Source organism: Mastigoproctus giganteus, chromosome 7 (genome assembly GCF_048544385.1).
Source record: "Mastigoproctus giganteus isolate SK-2022 chromosome 7, ASM4854438v1, whole genome shotgun sequence".
NCBI classification, from domain to species: Eukaryota; Metazoa; Arthropoda; class Arachnida; order Uropygi; family Thelyphonidae; genus Mastigoproctus; species Mastigoproctus giganteus.
The window spans coordinates 215,930,900-215,955,761 of record NC_143581.1 but is presented as its reverse complement, the minus strand read 5'-3'; the positions used below and the strand labels follow the sequence as shown (position 1 = coordinate 215,955,761).

At 39.2% G+C, this 24,862-nt stretch overlaps 1 protein-coding gene across 1 annotated transcript in view; it reads right to left on the bottom strand.

The window, feature by feature from the left end:
* The window catches only part of LOC150083677 (calcium uniporter protein, mitochondrial-like), a 271,021-nt gene extending 268,831 nt beyond the window's left edge, over positions 1–2,190 (bottom strand). The window contains exon 1 of the mRNA XM_090378117.1: positions 2,063–2,190. Within this exon, the coding sequence (XP_090234243.1) occupies positions 2,063–2,152 (90 nt within the window). The 5' untranslated portion in view covers positions 2,153–2,190. The remainder of the gene's footprint in view (positions 1–2,062) is intronic.
* Positions 2,191–24,862: the final 22,672 nt, after the last annotated feature.

Sequence of the window (24,862 nt, the reverse complement as noted above, 5' to 3'; positions counted from 1 at the left end):
CTCAAGATCGTTAGCCTAGTTACAAATAGCAATCAGTGATCAGTTAATAATGTTCTTTAATATTTCTTTTTATGAAGTCAGTAGCTTATTAATTATTCATTACAACTTTTAATAATTAAGTTTATTTTGTTTGTAAATAATTTTATAAGCGCTAATTATTTATATTTTAATATTTCACTTATTGTTAGATTTTCAGAAATTTGAAAGTCAGTTTTTTTTTTTTTTTATAAAATTGTAATTTCTAATAAATGTTTTTATAACTGCCTTTGGAATATCTTTCAAATTTGTCTTCATAAATTCTTATCTTCTTAATTTTAAAATGAAGATACAACTAAACCAAATTTATAAATTTGGTTTGCTATTTTGTTTCTAGAACGTAATTAGGGACTCTAATAAATTCCTTTCTGTGATTTAGCATAAAAAAAAACACTAGATACCCAAGATAGAGTAAGCTGTAAAACATTAGAACTCTCTGTCTCTCTCTCTTTCTTCGTAACTCTATATTTTAATTCTTTAATTTTGGGATAAAGATAAAGAAATATAGGGTTCCAATCGGAACCCTATATTTCTTATGTACTTGTACGCTCTATTTTATCAGCTCCTTTTAACTTATTTTTCATCCATACAGAGGAAATAGTATTTCCTACAAAGAAACCTTTTGCAATTCTTTTTTTTTTTTGTTTTGAACAATGGCAAAAAAAAAGGAACTGGAATTCAAGGTGAACTTGTCAGTGATTTGGGATATAGGTCTATAGTAAAAGGAAAACCAGTTCGTAAATGGTCCACGGAGTTTCGTTCTAGAAGAGACAGTCTGACGTTGGAAAAATTAACTCACTATCCTTCTCCCCAGTAAATGCTGCACCATTTATTAGGAAGAAGGGAAAAGGAGAATAAACTATATTATGAATTGCATATGAAATTTCTATAAAGGACAAATTCCTGAACTCCAAATGACACTCAGTCCCTCAGGATTTAATCCATTAGGGACATTCTCCTCCTTAATGTCTGTTATCTCCCACAGATCGGAACCTGCAGTCTGTGACCGCCTTTGACGACAACATACCTATGATACGTGTCGCTTATAGAATCCAAGCTGATATTATGTATATGGGTCATGCTGTTTACATCAATTTCCAAGCGCTGGTTTCCATGGCATCGGTTGGGTGTTGATCACAAAAAGAAGTGTGTGGTGGGGGAAAAGGGGGCTTACGTACCCCCAAAAGATGACACTACGAGGAATACTAACACCACTAGTCGCTGCAATCACGGCATGGTATGAATTTAAGAGTGTAATGGAGTTGAAGAGAACACATAACGCTGTGGTTGCTTCTAGAGAGCGTGTAGGAAACAAGTAGGCAGGTCTTCACACAAATTTCCTCAAAATTCTCTGCAGTACCACAGGAAGTCGTTGAAGAACGCAATAATTAATTTCACCGGTGCCCACCCTGCCAACGGAAATCAGCAGCCTACTGTTCAAACACACTCCACAGCACGGCAATCAATATTTCGTTTCTCCGACTGTAGCCCAGCTGTGAACGCAGCATTGTTATATCACCGTATCAGCTGTCAAAGTGGCAAAAGTTGTCTTACGACACGTCGTCACGAGGACACAGAATATTCGAAGTTTGCTCGAGGGAGAGCGAGGAATCCAAATACTCCACCAATCTCCAAGATAAAGAAAATAGACTGTGGTTAAATCCTCTTGGAATCCTATAATTTTGTTTGAAAAAAAGAAAATTGTCACTCGGACTGAATTAGGCGTCTCTTGCATTGTCTTAACCTTTCCTCTTTCATTTTTTCCATCGGTCGTAGACGCACGTTCACTCCAAAATAATCATTCGAGGAATTCAATAAACAATGGATGGCTCTGAATCCACTGTTCATTGAAATGCGACCACTGATTGGTTAAAACCCTGGAAATCCTAGAAAGGAGCGTGTTAGCCAGTTGGAGGAAGGAAGAGGAATAAAGAAGACATTGTTCTTCAATTCCTTAGGCATTATCCACTCTCATCTTCAACGTTTACCAGACTAAAGGAAGTACGCTAAATCTTTAATCACTTACCTTCTCCTTAAGCAACCCTTTCATTCTGGTCCCCCGCCTCCAGTTCACTAAACCACACCCCACTAAGTCGACCCGCCGCATCGCCATCATCTCTGTGCAGCCGCCTTAGTACTGTCATACTGCCGCGTGCTTTAGCTGTACACACCAACACTGCGTCGTGACAACCATAAAGGAATCGGATTGGCTGAGCATCATGACGTCACCTTCTCATTCCAGTATAGTGGACGTGGTATTTTACTATAGTTAGAGTAAGGCAAAGTGGGAAGCCAGCGAGGCCAGAAAACTCTGGTTTAGAAAACTATTTGTTCGTTTAATGAAAGCGTTGTTTACAGAACGGACGAAAGAAGAAGCTGTATTTTAATCTTATTCTTATGCTTCATGGTGGCGCCATCTTTTGCTCTTTGAGAAGACCATGTTTCAATACCAGACTTAAAAATGACTGACTTGTTTAGAAAAAATTATAAATTTTATTAAAATTTTAAAACAAAAATTAAAACTGGAAAAAGTTGATTATGCATGAAAATATTAAGAAGAGTTCAAATAGTGATTTTTTTTATGATGGCAGCGACGTCTATAGTAATGGACCTGGTGACAAATGCGAAATCTATTTTGAAAAGAAATCCTAGCTTGGAATATTCAAGTCATTCGCGATGGCAGCAGTACTGCCACCTACCTAATTAAAGCTTAGTTAAAAATAAATGTATATTCGATTATAATATTCATTTATGTATAGTATGCTCAGTAAAGTAATACGAGGGGCAAAAATAAAAAAATAAAAAATTTAAAAAATCGTCATTGGGTTACTGTAATGTACTGGGTATTTTTTCGTCCACAATTTTTTTGTACAAAATTACCATAACGATCTGGAGGGGTTAAAATCCCGCTATGGTACAAGCCGTTCTAGCACCTTGTAACCAGTCACGCACCGCTTCCTGAATTGTCTCGCCGTTCTCATAGTAATGACTTCTATGATCTTGCAAGGACCCAAACAGGTGGTAATCTGTGAGAGCCAAGTAAGACATGAAAGGGGGGAGGGAAATGAAGAGACACTTCTCAGCTGTACTTTGCGATCGTCTCCGATGTCAGATCATGGTGTTTTTCATTGTGTGCGTTTCATCAAATGCATCTTGCAGTTAATTGCTTGAACCTACGAATTGCATGGATTTTTTTCTTTTCTTTGAGTAGGAAATCGACCAGTATGCATCATTTAGCATCCCAAATTTGGTACGTCCCTAATATATTATACCGTTATTCTTAACAAAGAATGACAAACTGTTTGTCTCCAAAACAAGCGTCTAATAACTGACTCCGCGTTTAAAGATGGTAATTGCTTAATAAATTTAAGTGGAACAGCCTTTTTAAGTAAGTGGTCATTAATGTCACTAAAAAAAACGCATTTATTTTTACTAGAGAGAGTAGGGGGGAATGACATCTTAAAAAATTAACAGCGATCGTATGAAACAGGGCTCATACATATATACTGCCGAGGCAAAATATTTGAAACCTCGCCCTATTTTGTTAAAGACAGTATAAAAAATATGTATTGAAATCAGAGACCAAAAATTTGAAGTCGATATGGACAAAACACATATTATAACCAACTTCCAGAAGAGGGCATTGTTGATGTTCGAGAAGCTAGGGCCAAAATATTAAGAACTATGAAAATCTATATTTTATTATTATTATTATCATCATCATCACCTCTTTCCTCTCCTGATGGGTTTTTCCCATTCTACGACGGGTACTGGTACCAGGTGTGTGAGATAGTCGTTATGTCCATTTACTACTATAGGTCGAGGAACTCTCTGACTATCCTACAGGTATTCGGGATCTCCGCTTTCTGGAATTCCATATGTGTTCTTTGCAAGGCCTTTTACTGCTAGGTTCTTATGGAGGCTCTTTGGCACTATGTTGGTGGTTGAGACAGTGATTGGGATGGTCATTACTTGATTTATATTCTAGATTTCTTTTGACTTCCTGTCGTAGGTTTTCTGGAGGTTGCTAGTGTTGGACAACGCTATGTCGATCAGGTAGGTAGCCATTACGTTCTTGTCAATGAGCGTTCTGTCTAGTCTGTTGTGCGAGATCGTTTTGTCCCCTATTATGGCGAGGTCCCAGTATAGTTTGTGAGTAGGGATCTCTAATGTGGCCTGGGGTTCGTACTTGTAATGCGGTACACCTTTAATCAACTGGTATTTTTGCTCTTATTGTTATTATTATTATCTGCTTATCCATCCAAAAAATGCGGACCATCGCGGGGCGGCTATGTGCCAGAAGGGGTGTATTATTTAGAATCTGTTGTACGAGGTGCTACATATAGACTGTGTTACTTATAGAGTACATGCGAGTTCGACCCGAGAAATTTACACAAAAGTTAAATTATATACAAAATATTGAAATTATACATATTCTGAAGTTATATAAGTTATTTGTAGATATATAATGACTAATGATCAACTATTTTAAATGTAGCTGTTTATTATTGCAGATTTCTAGGGTATTGATCGGGAACATATTTCTCGGAATTCAGATTTTTAAGGGTTTGTCGAGGGGGAAGGCAAGAGTTAGAATAATCTCTTCTTGCCTTCTTTAGTCCAGATTTTAAAGCTGATACAGTTGGAGCATCTATTCGGCCTGTTATGAGCCGTGCTAGAGCGAAGATGTTTCTTACAGCCATTAGATGTCTCCGGGGGGGGGGGGGGGCGCCCAGATTTACTCGGAAGATGGATGTGGAAATATTGAGATGGTTGCTCATCATCCCGCTCATCTATCTTAGTTGCCAATATTCTAATCCGAGGTATCCGTTTAGGTAGGAACTAAGAGCAGAGGACCAAATTTCAGAAGTGTGAAGCGGTATTAGTGTAAAGCACTTCCGGATATACTGGGAGATCAGCGATGGATTGTATACTTCCGCCAGCTCCTGTCGTATGGTCAATATTAAAATTAATAGGAAGTAGTTAGAAGAGACGAGATCCACTTCCGGAACGAATAAGTGTTGCGGAAAGGGAATAAGACAGGAGAGGAAATGTGAAACTGCTCGGCGAATCGGCAGTTCGACCTCTCTAAGGTCTAATTGCCGATCTGTCAAGCAGTTACTGAATACTTTCAACCTGGGCCAGAAATACCCATAAAATCTGTAAAGTGCACATGGAACTGGAGCTCGGCAGCTGTCTCCGTATTTGTAGACCATTAGTTTTAGCTAAAATGGGAAAGGCTCCAATGGCTTGGCTCACACGATTGCCTTGTATCCTGGAAACAGATATTATGGCCTGATCAATCTTGATGTACATTCTTTTGTACACAAGGCAGGTACACTGAGTGGACAGAAATCGTGGTATACCTACCTAATAACGGGTAGGCTCACCTTTCGCCCGGATAAGGGCAATCACACGGCGATGCATTGAGTCCACTAGTTCACGAAAGCGTTCCACAGGTATTTCCATCCATGTTTGCTGCACCGCTGTCCATTATTCCATCGCATTCCTGGGTAGAGGATCCAAAGCTCGAACGGACCTTTCCACAGCATTCCAAAAATGCTCCACAGGGTTCATGTCTGATGAACGGGGAGGCCATTCCATGGTGGTAAAACCTGCGGAATGCTCTTCGAACCATGTTCTAGTCACCACGGCTCTGTGGGGAAGCGCATTGTCCTGCTGGAGGAGTCCATTGCCTTGTGGGTGCACGATGACCACGAAGGAATGCAGATGGTCTTCAAGGATGGTCAAGAACCTGAACCGTTCACCGATGCGTCTAGACGTACCAGAGGCCCAACGTATGCCAGTTGAACACGTCCCAGACCATTACCGACTGTCCACCTGCCAGAAGAGTTCCTTGTTGACATGAACTTCGTGCGGTTTCTGCCAGATACGCACCCTCCCGTCCGCTCGAAATAACTGGAAACGGGATTCATCGGGCCAGAAAACCTGTCTCCAATCATCCAAGGTTCACTGCCGATGTTCTTTCGGTTCTTTCGCCCAGTTGATGCGTAGAGTCCTGTGTCGTGGTGTTAGCAATGGGACTCGCGACGTTTATCCATACTGACATCGAATTACCATCTACATGAATGTAGAGATGCACTGTACCTATATACCTGCCAAGCGGTGGGTTCGTCCACTAGCGAGAGGGATGACAGCGTCGCGTTGCCCAGTAACCACGTATCCCATGAATTCTGTCCTTTCCGTGTTTAGAGCGTGTCGGCAACTGCAGAGGCAGTTGATCCATTACACATTGTGTCTTCTTCTGCATAAACTACAGGAGGTATTAACTTCTGCATAAACTAAAGGAGGTATTAACTTCTGCATAAACTACATAAACCTATAGAGTACATGCGAGCTCGATCCGAGAAATTTACACAAAAGGTGAATTATATACAAAATATTGAGAATTTGTGTTGAATGTTCTCACAACATGGGTTGGATAGACATACATGTCTAACAAGCACGAAGAGAGGCATCTGCAGATTTTAAATTTACAAAATCATGCTTAGTTAACAATTCCTCCTTTTTACCAAGGAGCGTAACCACTTCCAGGATCCACCGTGCTAAATCTGTTCGTCAGTGGGAACGTGTTGGTCAATTCGCCCGGCTTCCTTTCTTTATCGGAACCCTATTAAAATCTTTTGGGACAGATTAGAAAGCAGTAGTATACAGACACGCAGACTGTTCTCATCTCTGAAGGAACTAGAGGAGTTATTTTTCGACTTAATTATTTTTCGACTTAGTTATTTTTCGATTTAATGACTTAAAATTTCACATATATCTTTTGGCTACTAGTTGAACCCATGCCACCTCGAATTCAAGATGTAATTCAGGCACATAGAAGTTCTACAACATACTGAAGTTCGGTTTCTGATATTTTGGCTAGGGTACTAGATGTCACTTTTCACTAATAAGTATTAGTGACAAGTGGCATATCGAAGTAAGCTTACTGGGATAGCTGCCCCTAATCCTGCATCGCAAAAAATAATAAATAAAATAACCAAGTAATAATAATCAAATAAAAATACAAATAAACCATCAGATGATAATAAATATCTACATATATAAATTTGAACGTTACCTTTCAAGGCCTCACAAGATGGACATTCGTTGGTTGCCATTGGGGCGCCACGTGCTTGGATCTTATCAGCGGCTGTAGAACGATTCCAAGTTGCAGTTTCACACAATGAAATTATCCAACGACGAACGCACAAAATAACTTTGAATGCGAGGTAAGTTTTTCATCAACTTAGGTTAATCGAGTTTTCTTTTACTCTAGAGTTCCCCTCCATGGTCGCCGCCATCTTGGCGTACGTAACGTTCTATTTCGCTTTCTGAGATCAAGGCGATTTGAAATTTTCATCGAATTTACCTAAGTTGTATTAATAATACATAAGTTATTAATAATAACTTATTTAACATTTACAGTATATTCCATTTATAATACACATGAAGTAAATTTAATCAACTGTTTTTAGAGTGTTAAATGATGAAGTTTGCTTTCTTTATACAATTGAAAGATCCAGCTGTATAAAGTGTTTATGATGGGTACAGTTTAACGTTGTTGCTAGTGTGGCATTCAAATTATGCATGGACAGTAATAATAAAAATAATAAATAAATAATGTTTCTCAATTCTAAAATCATTTAGCAGAAATGAATGGACCTTTAGAAGCCTTCATCTGAAGTCCGCGTGCAGAAAAGGCACAGGTGCGATTCCCGTCTGCAGGGGAAATTTTTTGCCATGAGTTTCCACGACGTGGTTTAATTAGCTGGTCTTGGGCGAGGGTTTCGTGTTTCCTCCCATCCCCTCCTCAAGTAAACTTTGATTTTTAATTTAAAAAAAAAAAAAACAGATCAACTGACAACATAATACAAAAGAATAAAATTGCAAATTTACAATACATTTTCGCACTCGAGGTTAGCACAGCGGTTACAACTGCCACCCTTCACATGTTATGTGAAAAAGGCCTGGGTTCGAACCCACCTTGGGAACTTTTATCAGCTTTTTTTCACAACGTGACGAGTTAGTTGGTCTGCAACTGATAATAATATTCAAGGTGGTGATGGCGAGACTGGATCTAATTTCAGCGAAGTCTTGTTGGTATGTGAGAACCAAATTATCTGTTTGCACCTTCTCGATAGTGGGACTGTTGTTAACATTGGGTATGACCATCCAGGTGCGAACCAACGAAAGCAGAGGTTGCGGTGTGACGTCCACACCACACGGAGGAATGCTGCCCCTCTGTGTTACCAGGCAATACTAGGTGGTAGATGACTCTCATCAACCGATGCAATACCACCACTTTGCTAACTAGAGGTTTGAAGGGGTAGAACCGATGATTAGTCTCCAGAGCAAAGCTCCAACAATCCCCCCCCCCATCTCTTCCATCATGCAGTATGATTGATGTCTTCTGAGGGTATGATTGACATCATGGCGAGCTCCAATCTTTCTTACATTTCGCGGGTACAGCTCTACAACGGTGTTCGCAGGCCGGCTGCTAGATAATCCTCCTGGCCAAACCTACTGGTAACTCTCTAGAAGGATTCCCTTCAGCTAATGTATAATCTCGCTGACTCTACTCTGCCAGATAGTGACTGGAGGAAGAAAGAGTAGTGTATGTGACGTGGGGGGGGGGCATTGTCGAGGCCTCGTTATTTCAAGGAGCTCGGTATATTCTTACTATGTGTACTCCATATCCAAAAATATCATTACTTTATATAGCATGTCCTCCCCACCTTTTCTTACTGCTGAATACATCATGAATTTTCAAACTAATAGAAAAAATTTATCTGCGAAAAGATCTAAACCTCCGAAACACTTCCTCGTCCACATATACACGTTATTTCAGTTATAATCTCAATGATGTCCATTTCCACTTGCAGTCTTCCAAACCCCATGTACTTTTTTTGATAGAATTCCAGTTATCAGTTGATACAACCACTGCTCATCTCATCTCATCTCAGCTGTCCAAATTATTCGCTGTATGTTTCCTTTCGCTTTAAGGGTGGTACTTGTGCATATGTCCACTCTGGTATTCCCTGTCAGAGACTGAGTAATTTGCTTTCTCTTTTCGATCTTAGCTGGCTTAAATCTCTCTTTCTCTACCAAATTCTCTCAGACTTATATTTTGGCTCTGTCGTTCTCCCAACTCTACTAATCACTTGGAACTCTTTGACTACCTCACTTTCTTCAGTCCAACTTTCCTAATAGTGAGATAATTTTCCTTGGTGATTTTAATTTTCGCAACTCTAGCTTTCTTTCGTTTTCTAGTTGTACGGACTCAACTACTAGAGACGCTGAGGCTTTGCATTTAATAATGACATGGTACAGATTTTTTATATATCTACCAGAATATCAGACAATCCTACCCACACAGCCAACACGCTTGTTCTTTTTCTCACAAACAGCCCTTATAAGTACAATAGTAGTAGTAGTAGTAGTAGTGGCACATGATGCAAGAAAGCAAGTGTAGGAGCTTATGCAGCATCAGCCAAAAAAAAAAAAAATCACACCATTCCCTCCAAATGCCTGTCCAGTTCCTCCTTAAATTTATTTAACCTATCAACTTCTACAACGACAGATGGAAGTTTGTTCCAGCAATTAACCACCCGCTGGCTAAAGGCAAATTTCCGCACATCTATTCTACATCTGTCCTTTCTTAATTTGAACTTATGTCCCCGTAGGTTGGTAATCTGACAAGTGGAAGGATCCCATCAGAATTCAGCGTGCTCAACCCATTCAAGGCCTTATAGACCTCAATCAGATCACCGCGCAGGTGCCTAGTCTCCAGCCACTGCAATTTGCAGAACTTAAGCCTCTCTTGGTAAGAGAATCCCTTCATTCCCCTCACCAATCGTGTTGCTCTTCTCTGTACACGCTCAAGCAAATCTACATCCTTCCTAAAATGAGGCCTCCAGACCTGTACGCAGTACTCAAGGCGTGGCCTGACCATTGCCTTATACAGAGGGACAATCACCTCCTTTTCCCTGCTAGCAAAATTCCTATATATCATTGACAAAACCCCATGACCCGCCCTAGCAGCCTGTCTGCACTGTCAGAAAACTTCATATCTGACTGCACAATTACTCCCAGGTCTTTTTCATTTTCTACCACCTTAAGTGTAGTACCACACAGTTGGTACGTTTCTCTGGGGTTACTTCTACCCATATGCAGTACTTTGCATTTGTCAAGGTTGAACTTCAGTTGCCACTTCTTAGCCCATCTGCCCAAATTATCTAGATCCTGTTGCAGTAGCACACTGCCATTACTGTCATTAACAACCCTGCCAACCTTTGTGTCATCTGTAAACTTCGACATTAAGCCTGATATACCTTCATCAATATCATTGATAAATACACAAAACAACAGTGGACCCAACACCGAACCCTGTGGGACTCCACTAATAACATTAGTCCACGAAGAGCAGCACCCATTGATTACCACCCTCTGTCTTCTCCCACTTAACCATCCTTTTATCCATTGTAGCAACTTACCCTTAATACCATTCTGCTCCAATTTGTACAGTAGTCTTCCATGCGCAACAGTGTCAAAAGCTTTCCTGAAATCCAAGTATATGATATCAAAATTATTTTTTGCATCCAGTTCCTTTGTGACCACATCATAATAACCAATCAAATTTGTCAGACAAGACTTTCCCTTAACAAACCCATGCTGTGTTTGAATTATTGCTGCAGTCTTGTCTAGATGATCCTGCAATGCATCTTTAACCAGCGACTCCATTATTTTACCCGGAACAGAAGTTAAACTAACTGGTCTGTAATTACTCGTGTCACCCTTCGATCCACCTTTGTGAATTGGGGACACATTTGCACATCTCCAGTCCGTGGGAACCTCCCCTGAGTCCAAGGATGCTCTCATAATTATGGCTAAGGGTTTTCTTAGTTGCTTTGCCGCCTCCTTTAAAATAACTGGATAGATCCCATCCACCCCAGGTGCCTTTCTTATGTTTAACTTCAACAATTTCTCCTCCACTTTGCTCTCAGTTATTACAAAATCATTAAGCACACTGCTACAATTTGATAACAATGGAGATAAGTGGTTTCTCCAGACACCTCATCACAACTTGGTGATGGTCTCTTCTCCAATGGAGCTTTCTCTTGTCGCCATTTGGAGAAGCGACCATCAACCTTGTGTTGTTCGGCATTACAAGAATACAACATGGGATGATATGCGAGATTTATATTCTTCTTTTCCTTGGTTGGATTACTGTTTTAAATCTGCTGATATCAATGTTTGCTCATATCTTGTCAGTGAAATTATTCTTGTAGGGATGGAATCCTTTATTCCACACTCCACCTTAAAATTTCGCCCTTTATCTAAACATTGATTTTCCAATAAATGTGCTAAGGCTGTTCAAGGTAAGAATGTTGCATATCGCAATTAGCTTGTATCCAATTCTCTCCAGGTTCGTTTTCTGCCTGCACCAAAGCTCGCAACAATTGTAAAGCAGTTATCGACCAATTGCACTTACTTCTACTTTTTCTAAAGTAATGGAGAAATCAATTAACCGCCAACTCTTAAACTCTCTAGAAACCTTCCATCTTATCAACGATCGCCAGTATGGATTCCGTCAGTGTCGATACACTGGTGATATTCTGATTTATGTTACCCATCTGGCTTATGTTGGACAAATTCAATGGAAAAGTTTGGTGAAACTCAAGAAGTTACTGTTGACATTTCAAAGGCTTTTTAATGTTTTTGGCATAAAGATATTCTAAAAAAGCTTCCACGTTGCACTTCACAAACAGCTTGAACTTCTGGAATATCCACTGCAAATTCTTTAAATGCTGATCTCCAGGTAATCATCCAGTAGTCATAGATAATTTATTTGATTTCAATCCTTTTAAAACTCAGTCTTGTCTTATATTTCGCAAAAAAGAATTCTTCTGCTCCTATGCTTATCTTCGATGACACTGTGATTTCTAGGCAAGATCACATTTCTCTATTGAGGATTACGCTGACTTCTAATCTCTCTTGGCTTTTATTCTCATTACAAATATTACATGGAATATTATTCCCACATCTGAGGCTGTGTCCCCAAAACATCTCTCAGGCTTCTAGATCCCATTCAAAAGAGTGCAGTTAGGTTAATTAATGACATCTCTAACAAAGACTCTCCACTCTGTTTCTGCTGCATGGCTTTTCTATAGATACTTCCATGGGCACTGTTCTTCTGAAATGGCTTCTGTAATTCCCGCTCTCTCTTCCAAACAAGTCCGAACACGTGCCACAACTCGTCAAAGTTACTGTCCAACTTCAAACTCACAGAACCAACTTTTCTTCTTCGTCATTTATTCATTCAACTTCTGTTTTCTGGAACAACCTCCCTTCATACGTATTTTCGGAAAATTACAATCCAGAAATTCAAGTCTAATGTCAACAAGTATCTTGTTTGATCTTGTCAACCTTCAACCCATGCACGATACTAAGTACTATAGGTTCTAAGACCTTCTGGTGTTTGGGGTTTACATAAAAAAAAAAAAAGAATATAAATTCAAATACAGATTCAGTCTACTGAAGCCTGATCTGCCTTTACGCTTAAAACACAAACACACACACACACACACACACACACACACACACACACACACACTTAAATTAACACAATATATTGTCTCCTTGTCATCTTAGTTGCTTCTGTATAAGTTTAAAAACAAAATAAAACATCTGAAGTAATACATAACTGCTTTACCTAAAACAAAAATAAGTAGAAAAATAAAAACTTTTAAATTGGAATTACCAGATTCTCTTCGAAAAATGCAATAGATGCTTATTCTCGCATAATAAGGATAACAGATCCATTTTTTTAATGTGTAGTTCCTTAAAGGCACGTATGTTGAGTTTCTCAAATGCGCGACGTCGCCTTGAAATTTCTAAGTTTTAAGTAAACATGAGCGTGAACTCTGAAGAGGAAAGTAACGAACCGTGAAGCAGACAATGCTTTTAGTTACAACGCTCAGCTCGGAATTCGTGACCTTGTGAAGGGAGCTACTTCCAAGGGTTATCTTCAACTGCTGGAAACTAAGCAGTCATCGAACAGTGACGCATTCGACTTTTTACCGTACTAGAACGTGATGTGGAGTTCCATCAAGGGAATTTAAAGATGTTGGCCCAAAATATTAAACATGTGTAAGATGGAGGGAGGGTTGAAACGTGGGGAAGGATTCCGGTACAGTATAAGGTACGCGCTCCTTGTTCCGCAATGAGATATGAAATTGCGAATTTAATCTAGAAGGACTGTGCAAAAAAAGTAGTGGCAATACTGCTTTGTTCATGAAGAAGAGCCAAGTTATGATCGTTCGTGTGTTATCTGTACAAGGTGTGTTGCTTGTAAACAGTTACTGGAGAGCAGTGTGGCAGTTCAGTGAAGACTTCTCATTCTATAGAATGTTTGCATGGCACGAGCAAGATTCAGGTCGAAATTAAAAGCGCAGTTTCATGAAGTTTAGTGTTTAGTATTACATGTCAAGCGGCACTGGAGTTCCCCACCAACTCCGTGTTGTTTGCTTTATGTTGCAAAACAAACTCTATCAAGGCCAGATAGTGGGTGTTATTTTGTGTGGTGTGCTTAGTTTTGTGTTAGATTATGGTGTTGTTCATCCGGCCTCTTAGCCGTGGGACTCCTAAGAAAACTAAGGTTCCCCGTTTCCGTCCACGATCACGAGGAGATGGCTGAGTTTTATGAAGTGTGGGTTGTTTTGCAATATGCTTGTTTGTTGTAGGGTTTGTTATTATTGTTTTATTATTATCATCATCATCAGCAGCAGCAGCAGCATATGGTGCAAGGAAGCCTGAGGCTTATGCTGCACCAGCCAAAAAAAAAATTTCTGAATTACCCTGAGAGAGAGAGAGAGAGAGAGAGAGTCAGAAGTAGTTGTTGTTGTAATAGGATTTTAGTAGCATCGGCAACTAACGCCATTTTGCTCCGTATATGCTGTCTGTAAATTGCGTGTGTTCTATGGTCAATGTCTGTTTGCTGGACGAAAAACCCGAGTTTTTCGTCCAACAAACCTTGCCTGAGACCGACTAACTCAGCCACGTTGTGAAAAATACCCATAAAAATTCCTCACATCATCGATGGGAAAAACGTTGTGAAAAAGACCCATAAAAATTCCTCACATCATCGATGGGACTCGAACTCAGGTCTTTACCACCCGGTGTGTGGATACGGTGATTCTACCAACTGTGCTACCCACGAGGGCGTTGTAGGGTTGTAAGCGCATCACCGACTAATGCCGACTTGGGCTGCATATACAGGGTGTTTCAAAAATAATGGTCAATAATTTAAAGGTGAAAAGTACAAACTAAAATAAGCAAAAAAGTCCCAGTGAACATCGGGCCGCAAATGAACCGTTTTCGAGATAATGTACATTTTCTGTTAAGATCCGCCACCGACTATGGGAGCACTCTGGGAGGGTAGTCTGTATTGCTGAGACCTTGTACACGCTGGATATGGTAGGGGTACAGTAATTGGCGATGTAAAATTCGCCACACACTGCTATGACTCAGTACAAGCTCTTGAAGAGCAACCTTCCTTGTCGAAATTCCTGGATTTTGTTCTATTCTTTCTAACACCCTTTCCTCAACATCAGGTTATGCATCTCGGCCTACCTGTTCGTATTCCATGTTCTCTAAGGCGTTGATATACCCTGATGATTATGCGCCTGTTGGGCTTCCTTCGGCGGGGAAATGCTTCTTGGTAAAAACGTGCAGCCTCGAGTGCACTGCTGTTGGCCTTACCATACATGAAGTCCATGTCTGCATGCTCTTCGTTGCTGTAACCTCCTTTCATGTTGACCAACCTTTGACAAGTATTAGTTTGCCTGCTACGTCTCAGAGCATTGAGAAAGGGGAAAGAGAGAGAATGAGCATAACCAAACCTAAACAAACAAGTCAGTGGTGAATCCCAACCCTTTACAGTTCACCGTGTCAGTGGTGGATCCCAACTAGAAATGTGCAATATCTCGAAAACGATTCACTTAAGGACTCATGTTTACTAGGCTTTTTTTGCATATTGTAGTCTGTACAAAAAAGTAAAAAAAAGTGCAGCCATTATCAACCCACTGCAGGATGGAAGCCTCCTCAACAATTCATACTGAAGGAAATGGACCATAATCTGCCACGCTGGTCCAGTGCGGGTTGGCAGATCGACCATATTCAGCAGTCAGGGACTTAAACCCCGGTCTACTCAAAGAGCGTGTGCTACTGCACTCCCGCTCCTGACTACTCGGCTACGGAGGTACAGTTGACCTTTAAATTATTAACCATCACTTTTGAAACACCCTGTATATTATCTGTAAATTGCGTGTGTTCTCTCGTCGATTTTCTGTTCTGAACGAAAAACTCAGGTTTACGGGATAAAAATCCATGCTGCTCTCGCCTGAGACAGACTAACTCGGCCATGATATTAAAAGGTCCATAAAAAGTGCTCGTGTTATCGACGGGATTCGAACTGAGGTCTTTTTCATCCGGTGTGGGAAGACGGCAGTTCTACCAACTGTGCTCTCACGAGGATTCTACAATATGGACCAAGGAAAGTAAAGGTATCTGGAATTACTACATGATGTATGTAAATTACTTGTATTCTGTGTTTGGTTTTCTATTTTCTTGATGTGAAACATTCTTGAGGCACCTCAACCGAGTAAGTCACGAAAAATGCATCACGGAAGTGACGTCATCCGGCTTCCGACAGAAGCGGATTGTAGTCATTTGTTGAATAGTATGATTGCAACAATACAAGTCTGTATTTGTATTGTTACAAGTAAATGAAACGCGAAGGATGTTTTATATAAAACTATCTATCTATCTTCTCATTTTTTTCCCTCCCCACAAACAAATAGCATTCTTCGCTATTCTCATGTATTGGAACACTGTCGTAAGGATGCCCAGATAGTATACCAAAAAAATGTATTTTTCAAATAAAATAAGTCTGTTTTTTTTATTTTATAATTATGGTATCACTTTTTACACAATTATTGTACATATTAGCGAAAAGGTTTTAGCAGAAAATTGGAGATGTGACGAATTTTATAATGGCTAAGGCGGTTGTTTTACTAATTATTCATTGATGAACGCTCTGTAAATGATATGCGCAATGTCTCTTGTAACTTTCCCAAGTGGATATAACGTTCCAATGGTAGGAACGGAAGCGGGGAGGGGAACTGTAGGTAATAACATCCCCGTAGTATTGTAATGACATTGGCGAATATTTACTGCTGTACACAACCCTGTTAGTCTTCCCTTCAGATAAGTTTAAGTGTGGAAAAAACGGAAACAGTAATATGGAATAGGAGAATTTTTGTCATTTGGGTAATATGGAACAACGGACAACTTCAGGACATTTAGTAGAAGAATGGCAACTGAATGATTAAAATCAGCTAGAATTTCAAATCATATATACTGTTAAATGGAATTTGTGTTATACTAGGAGTCAGAAAAGAATAAATTTTAGTATGATCGATGTCATTGGGGAGGTGGGATGAAGAAAGAATCGCCATAGAAACCTGTTTGAAAATAACTGGCTATTATCTCGGAGACGGTAGATAACCTAAGAAACGTCATTAAAAAAGTCTGAACGAGAAGGGATAATGTTTAGAACAGACCTATGGAAAGAATAAACAAGAAATAAAGATTTAGAAGGAGAGAGAGAGGTGGAAGTGGAGATACAGAAAGATCAAGAATGGAAAAAGGTAAAGAGTGAGGATAACACAAAAATAAAAAAAGAACAGTAAATGAAGAAAACGAAAAAAAATTGAGAGAGGGAGAGAGAAATTCAAGCTCTTATTTTAATGGCACTAGTGCTTGTCTCTCATATCCAATTATATGCACTTGTGTTCAAAGAAAGTGCGTCACCTAATAATTTCACATTTCTTGCCCTTTTTCGCGATGGTATGTTACATTAATGACTAGCATCACAAATAGAAATATAAACAAAACAATTTATTAATAGTTAAGGCAAAGCTAAGTAATATTTGACAGGTGCTCTCAAAATATTTCAAAATGAATATTTGAAACGTTTATACAACAGTTTTGGTAAATATTTTGGCCGAAAAGTTATCAGAAGCCCTCAATTTGCTTCAGTTTATGATTTTAAATGAAAAACAAAATGAAAAGTTCACCAGGTGCAAACTAATATTTAGTTGAACCGCCTCTGGCCCTGATAACAGCAGCACACCGTGGAGGCATTGACAAGATCAATTTCTGAAGATCAAGTTCGTGGTTCCAAACACGAATTATGAAGTTCATGAAGGGTCTTTGGTTTCTTTCTGACAACTGCAGATTCCACACGATGCCAACAGTTCTCTAGAGGATTCAGGTCCGGGCTGTTTCCTGCCCAGCTAACAGTTGTAATGGACCATTCTTCCAACCATTTTTTCACTTGTAACAAATATAAACATATTACTGTCGAACCTCGAATGCAGAAATGAAGCTAAAGTAACTACAGAAGTGCCTACTTACACTTTTCGCCGGATAACAAGGAGCAGAGTCGTCTTGAAAGATGCAGTTACTTGGCAGGTTGAAATGGTCTCCAATGGTTGGAAGCAATTTGCCTTCCAATATAGCCAGATATCCATTGGCATTTACGGAACTTTTTATAAATCGCAGGTGATACTCCGCGATACGAAATGCACCCCCATATCATTTGGCTGGTAGGGAATTCCACTGTAGACACCATACAGTCTGGATGGTATTCTTCACCACGTCTACGGCGAATCGTTTGTCTCCCATCAGAGCCATGCAGGTTGAATTTCTTCTCATCCGAGAAAATAACTGACTTCCACTGCTCAGGGGTCCATTTGGCATGCTTCTTACACCAAATTAATCGGGCCTTTTTCATTTTTTGTGTGAAGATGGGCTTCTTAGGACGACGGGCTACAAGTCCTTTTTGAAGAGGCATCTTCTGACTGTCACTGCACTTGCTACCACTCCTATATGTTCTTCCCATTCTCTTTTCAGCTCAGACGAAGAAGCTTTAGGGTTTTTAAGGCATAAGCGCTTCAAAACGCGGTCCTGTTTTGGCGTACAGACTCGTTTGCGTGCGGTTCCTTTTCTTCCTATCAGCAGCACCCGTATTCTTGAGTTTGGAAAGAAATCTACTCACTTTCGTCTGGTAACCCCAGGGGCTCACATCTGGTGAGTATGGGCTTGGCACACCCAATGTCCTGAGCTGGATATCATCATTCTTCTCTTTCTTGGTGATTCCTTTCTACTTTTGACTCTCTCTCTCTCTCTCTCTCTCTCTCTCACAGGGTAGTTCAGAATCAGCATAAGCTTCAGGCTTCCTTGCACCATGTAGCTAATAATAATAATAATAATAATAATTATAAGACACTCTATAAGCAATATGACGGGAAGAACATCCTTCCTCACGTAAAGCAACAATAGCACTCTTTCCTCGTGGCGTCAACTACACGTAACTCGCCATCCTGACAACAAGCAAGGGATGACTGCAACTCTTGCAAAGCGTGCTTATATAGCTGAAAGTAACAGCTCATGCAATATTACATCATCACCTATGCGTATCAATCTTATCTGATGCAATCTGTAAGAAATATTGCCATATACTTACGTTATTCGGACGACAATTACAATTTTAAGGGGTGGTGCACTTTCTTTGAACACCAGTGTATATACAGTAACGCCGCTTGCTTATGACGCGCCTGTGTGCAAAGTCTCATCGGCATCCCCTCTCCAAAAATAAACAAATAAAATAATAATAAATAATGGTATATATTATTTTAATAATGATCAATGAACATATAACAAAATACATTTTGTAATTTAAAAACTACAATAATGATCTAACACTTCACAAAGAAATAAAAAATAAAATAAAATAAATCTTTTATAAGAATGTAATGGGCTAGTAAATTTTTGAGTAATGTTCATTGTAAAATCCAAACAAAAACGATAATAATCATTCTCGGTTTTTAATTTAAAATTTTAAAATTTGAAAACTATTAAATTCCTAATGGCACTTCAATATATATATATATATATATATACTGAGATAATATATATTGTCTTCATCTTTTACGTTCCATGTGCTTGTGCTTTGCCTCAGAAACAGAGACTTTATATTTCCGTCTTTTCATGAAATCTTGGTGTTGACTCTTGATAATGACACCAGGGTTGTCCATTATCCGACAATACACTCATCTATTTTTATTTGTGCATATATATATATATATATATATATATATATATTTCTTTATATATGTTCTTGGGCTAATTAACATGTTTTGTGGATTGAAAAACTGAGAATAACTGGGAAAATTTCTACTTCCTTCGCCTTTGATCGGCTAAGTGTAGCCTTGATTGAAGAGACCTTTTCAAATTCCTCCAGTCATAGACGGGAATCGAACCGAGACCGCTCCAAACGAATAACAGATGGTGATGTAGGGGGAAGAGAGAGAGAGAGAGAGGACTGGATTGTTTTGAATTTTCGTAAATACAACTAAATTAGTGAGATGTCTATGCAAATCCTAAATTTTCCTGTGAGTCTGAAAAACTCGGTGTGAAAAGAAAAAATAACCCATAAGAGTTCCTTCCATCGACAAGATATTTGTAATTTATGTTTTCCGCAGTGTGGAAGGGCAGTGATTTTAATGATTGTGCTAGTTGCGAGGGCATAATGAGGACAGAATGAAAACAAAAAAGAAGAAAGTTAAAGCTGAACGGTAGAAAGCTAGAGAGAAAAAGGAAGAGGTTGAGATTGAAAAAAATGAAGAGAGAGGGGGAAAGAAAAGGGTAAAAGAAAGAGATAAAAAAGAGGAGAAAGAGAGAGTAAACATATTAGATATGATACTCGTATCGTATATTCATTGGGCACTTTATAAAATAAAGCCGTATGCTGCTGCTAAAACTGAAGGGAAATGCGTGAAAAGCAATGGCAGTAGTAATTGAGTGATGGGAATCTTTTAGTAAGAATAAAATACAACAAGTCTAGAAATAATAGTTACCTTCCTTTTGAAATATATTCTCTGCTTAGAAATGTAGTCAACATTCTAGAGCGCCAGCAACGATAAAGTTTAAAGAAAAACAATTCGTCTTCTTTTGAAGCATGTTCAACTGATTGAGGTTTGCCTCTGCTTATTTTTTTATTCTTAAAAGAGTTCCTTTTTCTTTTTGACCTGTCAATAAACTCTGTCTTTTTGCTTTCGCTAGTGGTGATTCTGTAAATCAGACAAAATGCTCTTTGCCGTGTTGTCGCTCTTTATCTTCGATTTCTCGTATGTAATCGCCAAAGCTAGATGATCACTTTAAAATGTCCTAATACCGCTAACATCAAATGCTGCAGGTGGCGTTTTACAATCACGTCTTATAAAGGTTGTTACTGATAACACGAGTCAATAGCCAAGTGCACGAACGGATATTTCGAGGCAGTACGTGGGCACAATTCCCACTGCAGATAGATAACTTCCAGAAACCCCCCAGGGATCGAATTTGCGAGTATTGGGAGAACAGACCGAACAGTTTGACAATCTGGAAATGCAGCTGTTTGACAATATTCGGAACTGTAAACAGTGGTTTGCAATTCTGGAATCAACTATTCAAATAAATTAAGTAAACAAGTATAATCAATCACTTACAAATTTTAAAATGAACTTTAAAATAAATATTTCCATAATTTTTTTTATTAAAAACATCAGCTGGACTATGTCCCTTGTACATACGGATCCAAGAAAGAAGATATATATGCCACCAAGTACAATATTTTTTGTTTTTTACCATCCGGAGTGGCAAACTGCTTTATCTGTAGCTAAACAAAATCGTTTATTTAGCTTTCGGTGTCCTGGATATGGCCATGGTAGCAGAAATTCTGCTGACCGACTTGGAGCTTTGCCAAATGGATCAATTGTAACACTAGGCACAACAACACTTGCAAGGAAAACAGAGCGAACAGCTCTACGATCCTCCCACACCAAGAAAAAAGGGGAAATCGATAATAAAATCTAAAAAGCGAAACCCACAAGCAAGAAGAAATAGTATATAAACGAAGAATAGGATGGATTTTGTCAAAGGCGACAGTTTAGATCTTCTGTTTTGTGTCACATAAATCCATTTCCAGAATAAGGTAGGTGTGGAAGTGATGAACACAATATAAAAAAAGTATGGATGAATGAAAGCAGAATGAGACAGAGGAAAGGGAGGAATGTAAACTTTGAGATATGGGATTAAACTGCAGCAGTTCTCTTAAACCAATATTTCATCCTCAAAACTCAAAATTCAAGCGGCTATCCCAGAAAATCCCGGTGGATTGTTTTTGATTCCTCAGTCTGTTCATATGAGAACACCACAACCACGGTAGGCATCCTATAGCAACGGTTCCCACACTTCAGAAATACACTGAGTGATCACTGAATTATGACCATCTACCTAATACCGTGTTGGACCACCATTCGCAAATATAACAACCACTGTTCACCTAGACATTGAACCCATTGATGTCTGAAGATATACTTAGGGATCTGCAGTCATGTTACCTGCAAGGCTTTCTACAGTGTTGAAATAGATGACGGTTGCGTGTCCATACGCCTCACTTCTTGCTCCAAAACATCCCACAGTCGTTCAGTTGAAATAAGATCAAGCGAACTCGGAGGCCAATTTCTCCAACCACTTGTTCACAGTGCGGGCCCTATGACACAGTCCATTATCGTCATGGATAACCCCGTTGTTTCTGTCCAGGAACAAATGCAACATGGCAGGATGCACAGATCTAAGAGCTGCCAGTAGACCTCACCAGTGAAACGTAGGTCCACACCCACCAGGGGTCCATGGACTCGTGTTGATTGCTCCACACACGATGGCATCCGTCGTCGAGTTGCACTAGTCATTTGGACTCATCCGACCAGCACACTTGTTTCCAGTCCTCCAGTGTCCAACCAGTGTCGACGATTAACAGCGGTGAGGAGAGGGTGTCTCTTGGGTTGTCTGTTATGCAACCCCATATGTCTTAGTGTGCGGCGCATCGTGATTTCGAATATTGTTCATGCATTCTCCATATTGTATTGCGATATGAACTGTCGCACAGTGACCTGTCGTTGAGCCCGTACAACACACTGTGCCTTTCGCTTACTAGGAACATCCAGTTTCCGTAATCCTTTACAATTCTGTCGGCGGGAGGTGGTTTGGCCCGTTCAACACCATTCTTCTACACCTGAACCATATTGGGCCGTGAGCAACCGACAAGAATTGCCGTTTGCGATATGGAAGCACCCGACGCACGAGCTCCCACAATCATGGCCTTTTGAAACTCTTTGATATCTTTACTACGTCCCATAACTGCTACTTTATCACTTTGACTTGCACTACAAGATGAAAATTGCTATTGCTCTAGCATAGGAGGCTGTTCGGCTTTTTATGCTGCGAGCTATGCAGCATAGCCTATTACGGATGGAGGTAGTCGTAATTCTCTGATTACTGAGTGTATTAGGAACAGTAAGTGGAAGAGGGATAATACAGCAACATCCGTGCCCGGGCAGAGCAGGTGTTTTTGTCTTCCTCATTATGTCATGTGCAGGTTGAATATAATTAAAAAGGTCAATCGTGATTAATTATGGTGGGGAGTTGTATGTTGATTTGGCTTATTATTACCTCATATGTGTAGCAAGGTTAGCAGATGTGCCTGATATTTTTTCCCTCCTGTTATCTGGATGTGGTTTATTCACATATATGGAGATATGTGTCAACAGTACCACCAGTACGTTATTGAATATAACTGAAAGATCAGAGGTTATAATAATTTTGTCAATTATTTTCGTGTCCGTGTGGTTGTGGGTTTTAATTTTGACAGAGCTTTTTCCCCCCTTAGATTGATGTTTTTGTTTGTCTACCTCTGCACCGTATGTGTAGCAAGGTGTATCTGACAATTTTTCCCTCGTGTTATATGGGTAGGACCCTATTTTCACAGTTATACAGATGTATGTCAACAACACCAGCAGTATGTGTTTGTGTCCTCTGGAATTTAATTCCCAGTTGTGTCGTTTGTATTGGAAAGGTAGTGCGATTACATTTGATTTTTTATCAACTCTGACAGATTCCTTTTGACAGACAAGTGGGTAGAACCGAAATTAGAGGGGAGGGAAGTGCTATTTTACAATTGGAAATGATGATATTGATGCTTTCTCTGAGGCAGCTGGAATTCAATAAATTATGTTGGAAAGCAGGTGTGAGTGAATCTGTTGCTGGCTTTCAAAGATTTATTCATAAAGTATCAGATTATTCTGTATTCATATGACAATAATTTTTTGAGGTGATATTATTATAATTGATGTCAACAAATATTACAACAAATATAGCTTCACGGTTAGAACCCCTGGCTTGTAGCCATGAAGGGTATTGTGCACAGCGTGTGCCTTTTGTAGGCAATAAAGAGTTCTTCTTCTATTATTTAAGCGTAGGATCTCTATTTATTAGACCAATGATAATAGCAAAAAAAAAAAGTTCACAAAGCATGTATTCAGCACATTATGAATGTGATCCCTGCATGAAATTATATGTATACTTTCTTCTAAGATATTTGCGTGTTTTGTTTGAGAGACTGTTTCGATACTATACTTTTTCCTAGCACAAAGAAATATCCATTTTCATTGTGTGACATTCATCTCCAGTTTCGCTGACACGATAATAAGAGCAAAAAAAGTTCATAGAGTATGTAGTCAGCATAGAAAATTATATGTATACTATAATTCTACTTGCCTGTTTTTTTTTCTCTTTTTCTTTCTCGCGTTCGAAAGTGTCTATAATTAAAATTAATCGTCAGTTGGCTGAACATGCCTATTTTTTATTAGTGTCAGTATATAGAGATTCGGTGTGTCTGTTTTCCTTTTTTTTCTTCTCATTTTATACTGATCGGGGTTTGTTTTCAGCTCAACAACAAAAGCAGTTTGCTAGTAATAAACGTGGCGTGTTTCTCTTACTGTCTGAATGTCCTCTGAATGCTATCTAAATTATGTACACTGGTGTCACTTTGTGTTTTTCTGTCCATTCTGTAATGATAGAAATAATCAGAAGCCTCACTAACGTGTACGACTCTCCAAAAAAGGTACAATTTTGTATCTATCTAAAAAGAAAGGGGCAGTTCCCACTGCTATCTTTCAGTAATAGTGGAAACTGTCAATTTTTTTTACTACACACAGTATCTAAAATGAATAATGATAAGTTTTTTCGTTATATCTAATGTTAAGAAATATTATTAAGTGTTCATTAGTATCTGCTTAAATCTCGAAAAGTTTAAATTCGCATTTTGTTTTGCCAAGCTAAGTACAGGGTTGTTAAAATTAAAGTATCCCTATGTAGAGGGCTCTGGAGCGAGTTCTAAGCCTTGTAGTGAAGAGAAATTTGGACATCAGGTACAATAACGAATGAGCTCGTCATGTATTGGGAAAAAAAGTTAGTTACAAATTTGTCACTATATGGCGCTGTGGCAATACAAATCACTTGAACAGCGCTACAATTGTTCAGTGTAGCAGTAGTATTATTATTAGTAGTAGTAGTGGCATGTGATGCAAGAAAGCAAGCGTGTGAGCTTATGCAGCATCAGCCAAAAAAAAAAAAAAAAAAAAAATTACAAAACTATCCCCTCTAAATATTTGTCCAGTTCCTCCTTAAATTTATTTAACCTATCAACTTCCACAACGACAGATGGAAGTTTGTTCCAGCAATTAACCACCCGCTGGCTAAAGGCAAATTTCCGCACATCTATTCTACCTCCGTCCTTCCTCAATTTAAATTTATGCCTCCTTAGGTTCGTAATCTGAACAAGTGAAAGAATCCCATCAGAATTCAGCGTGCTCAA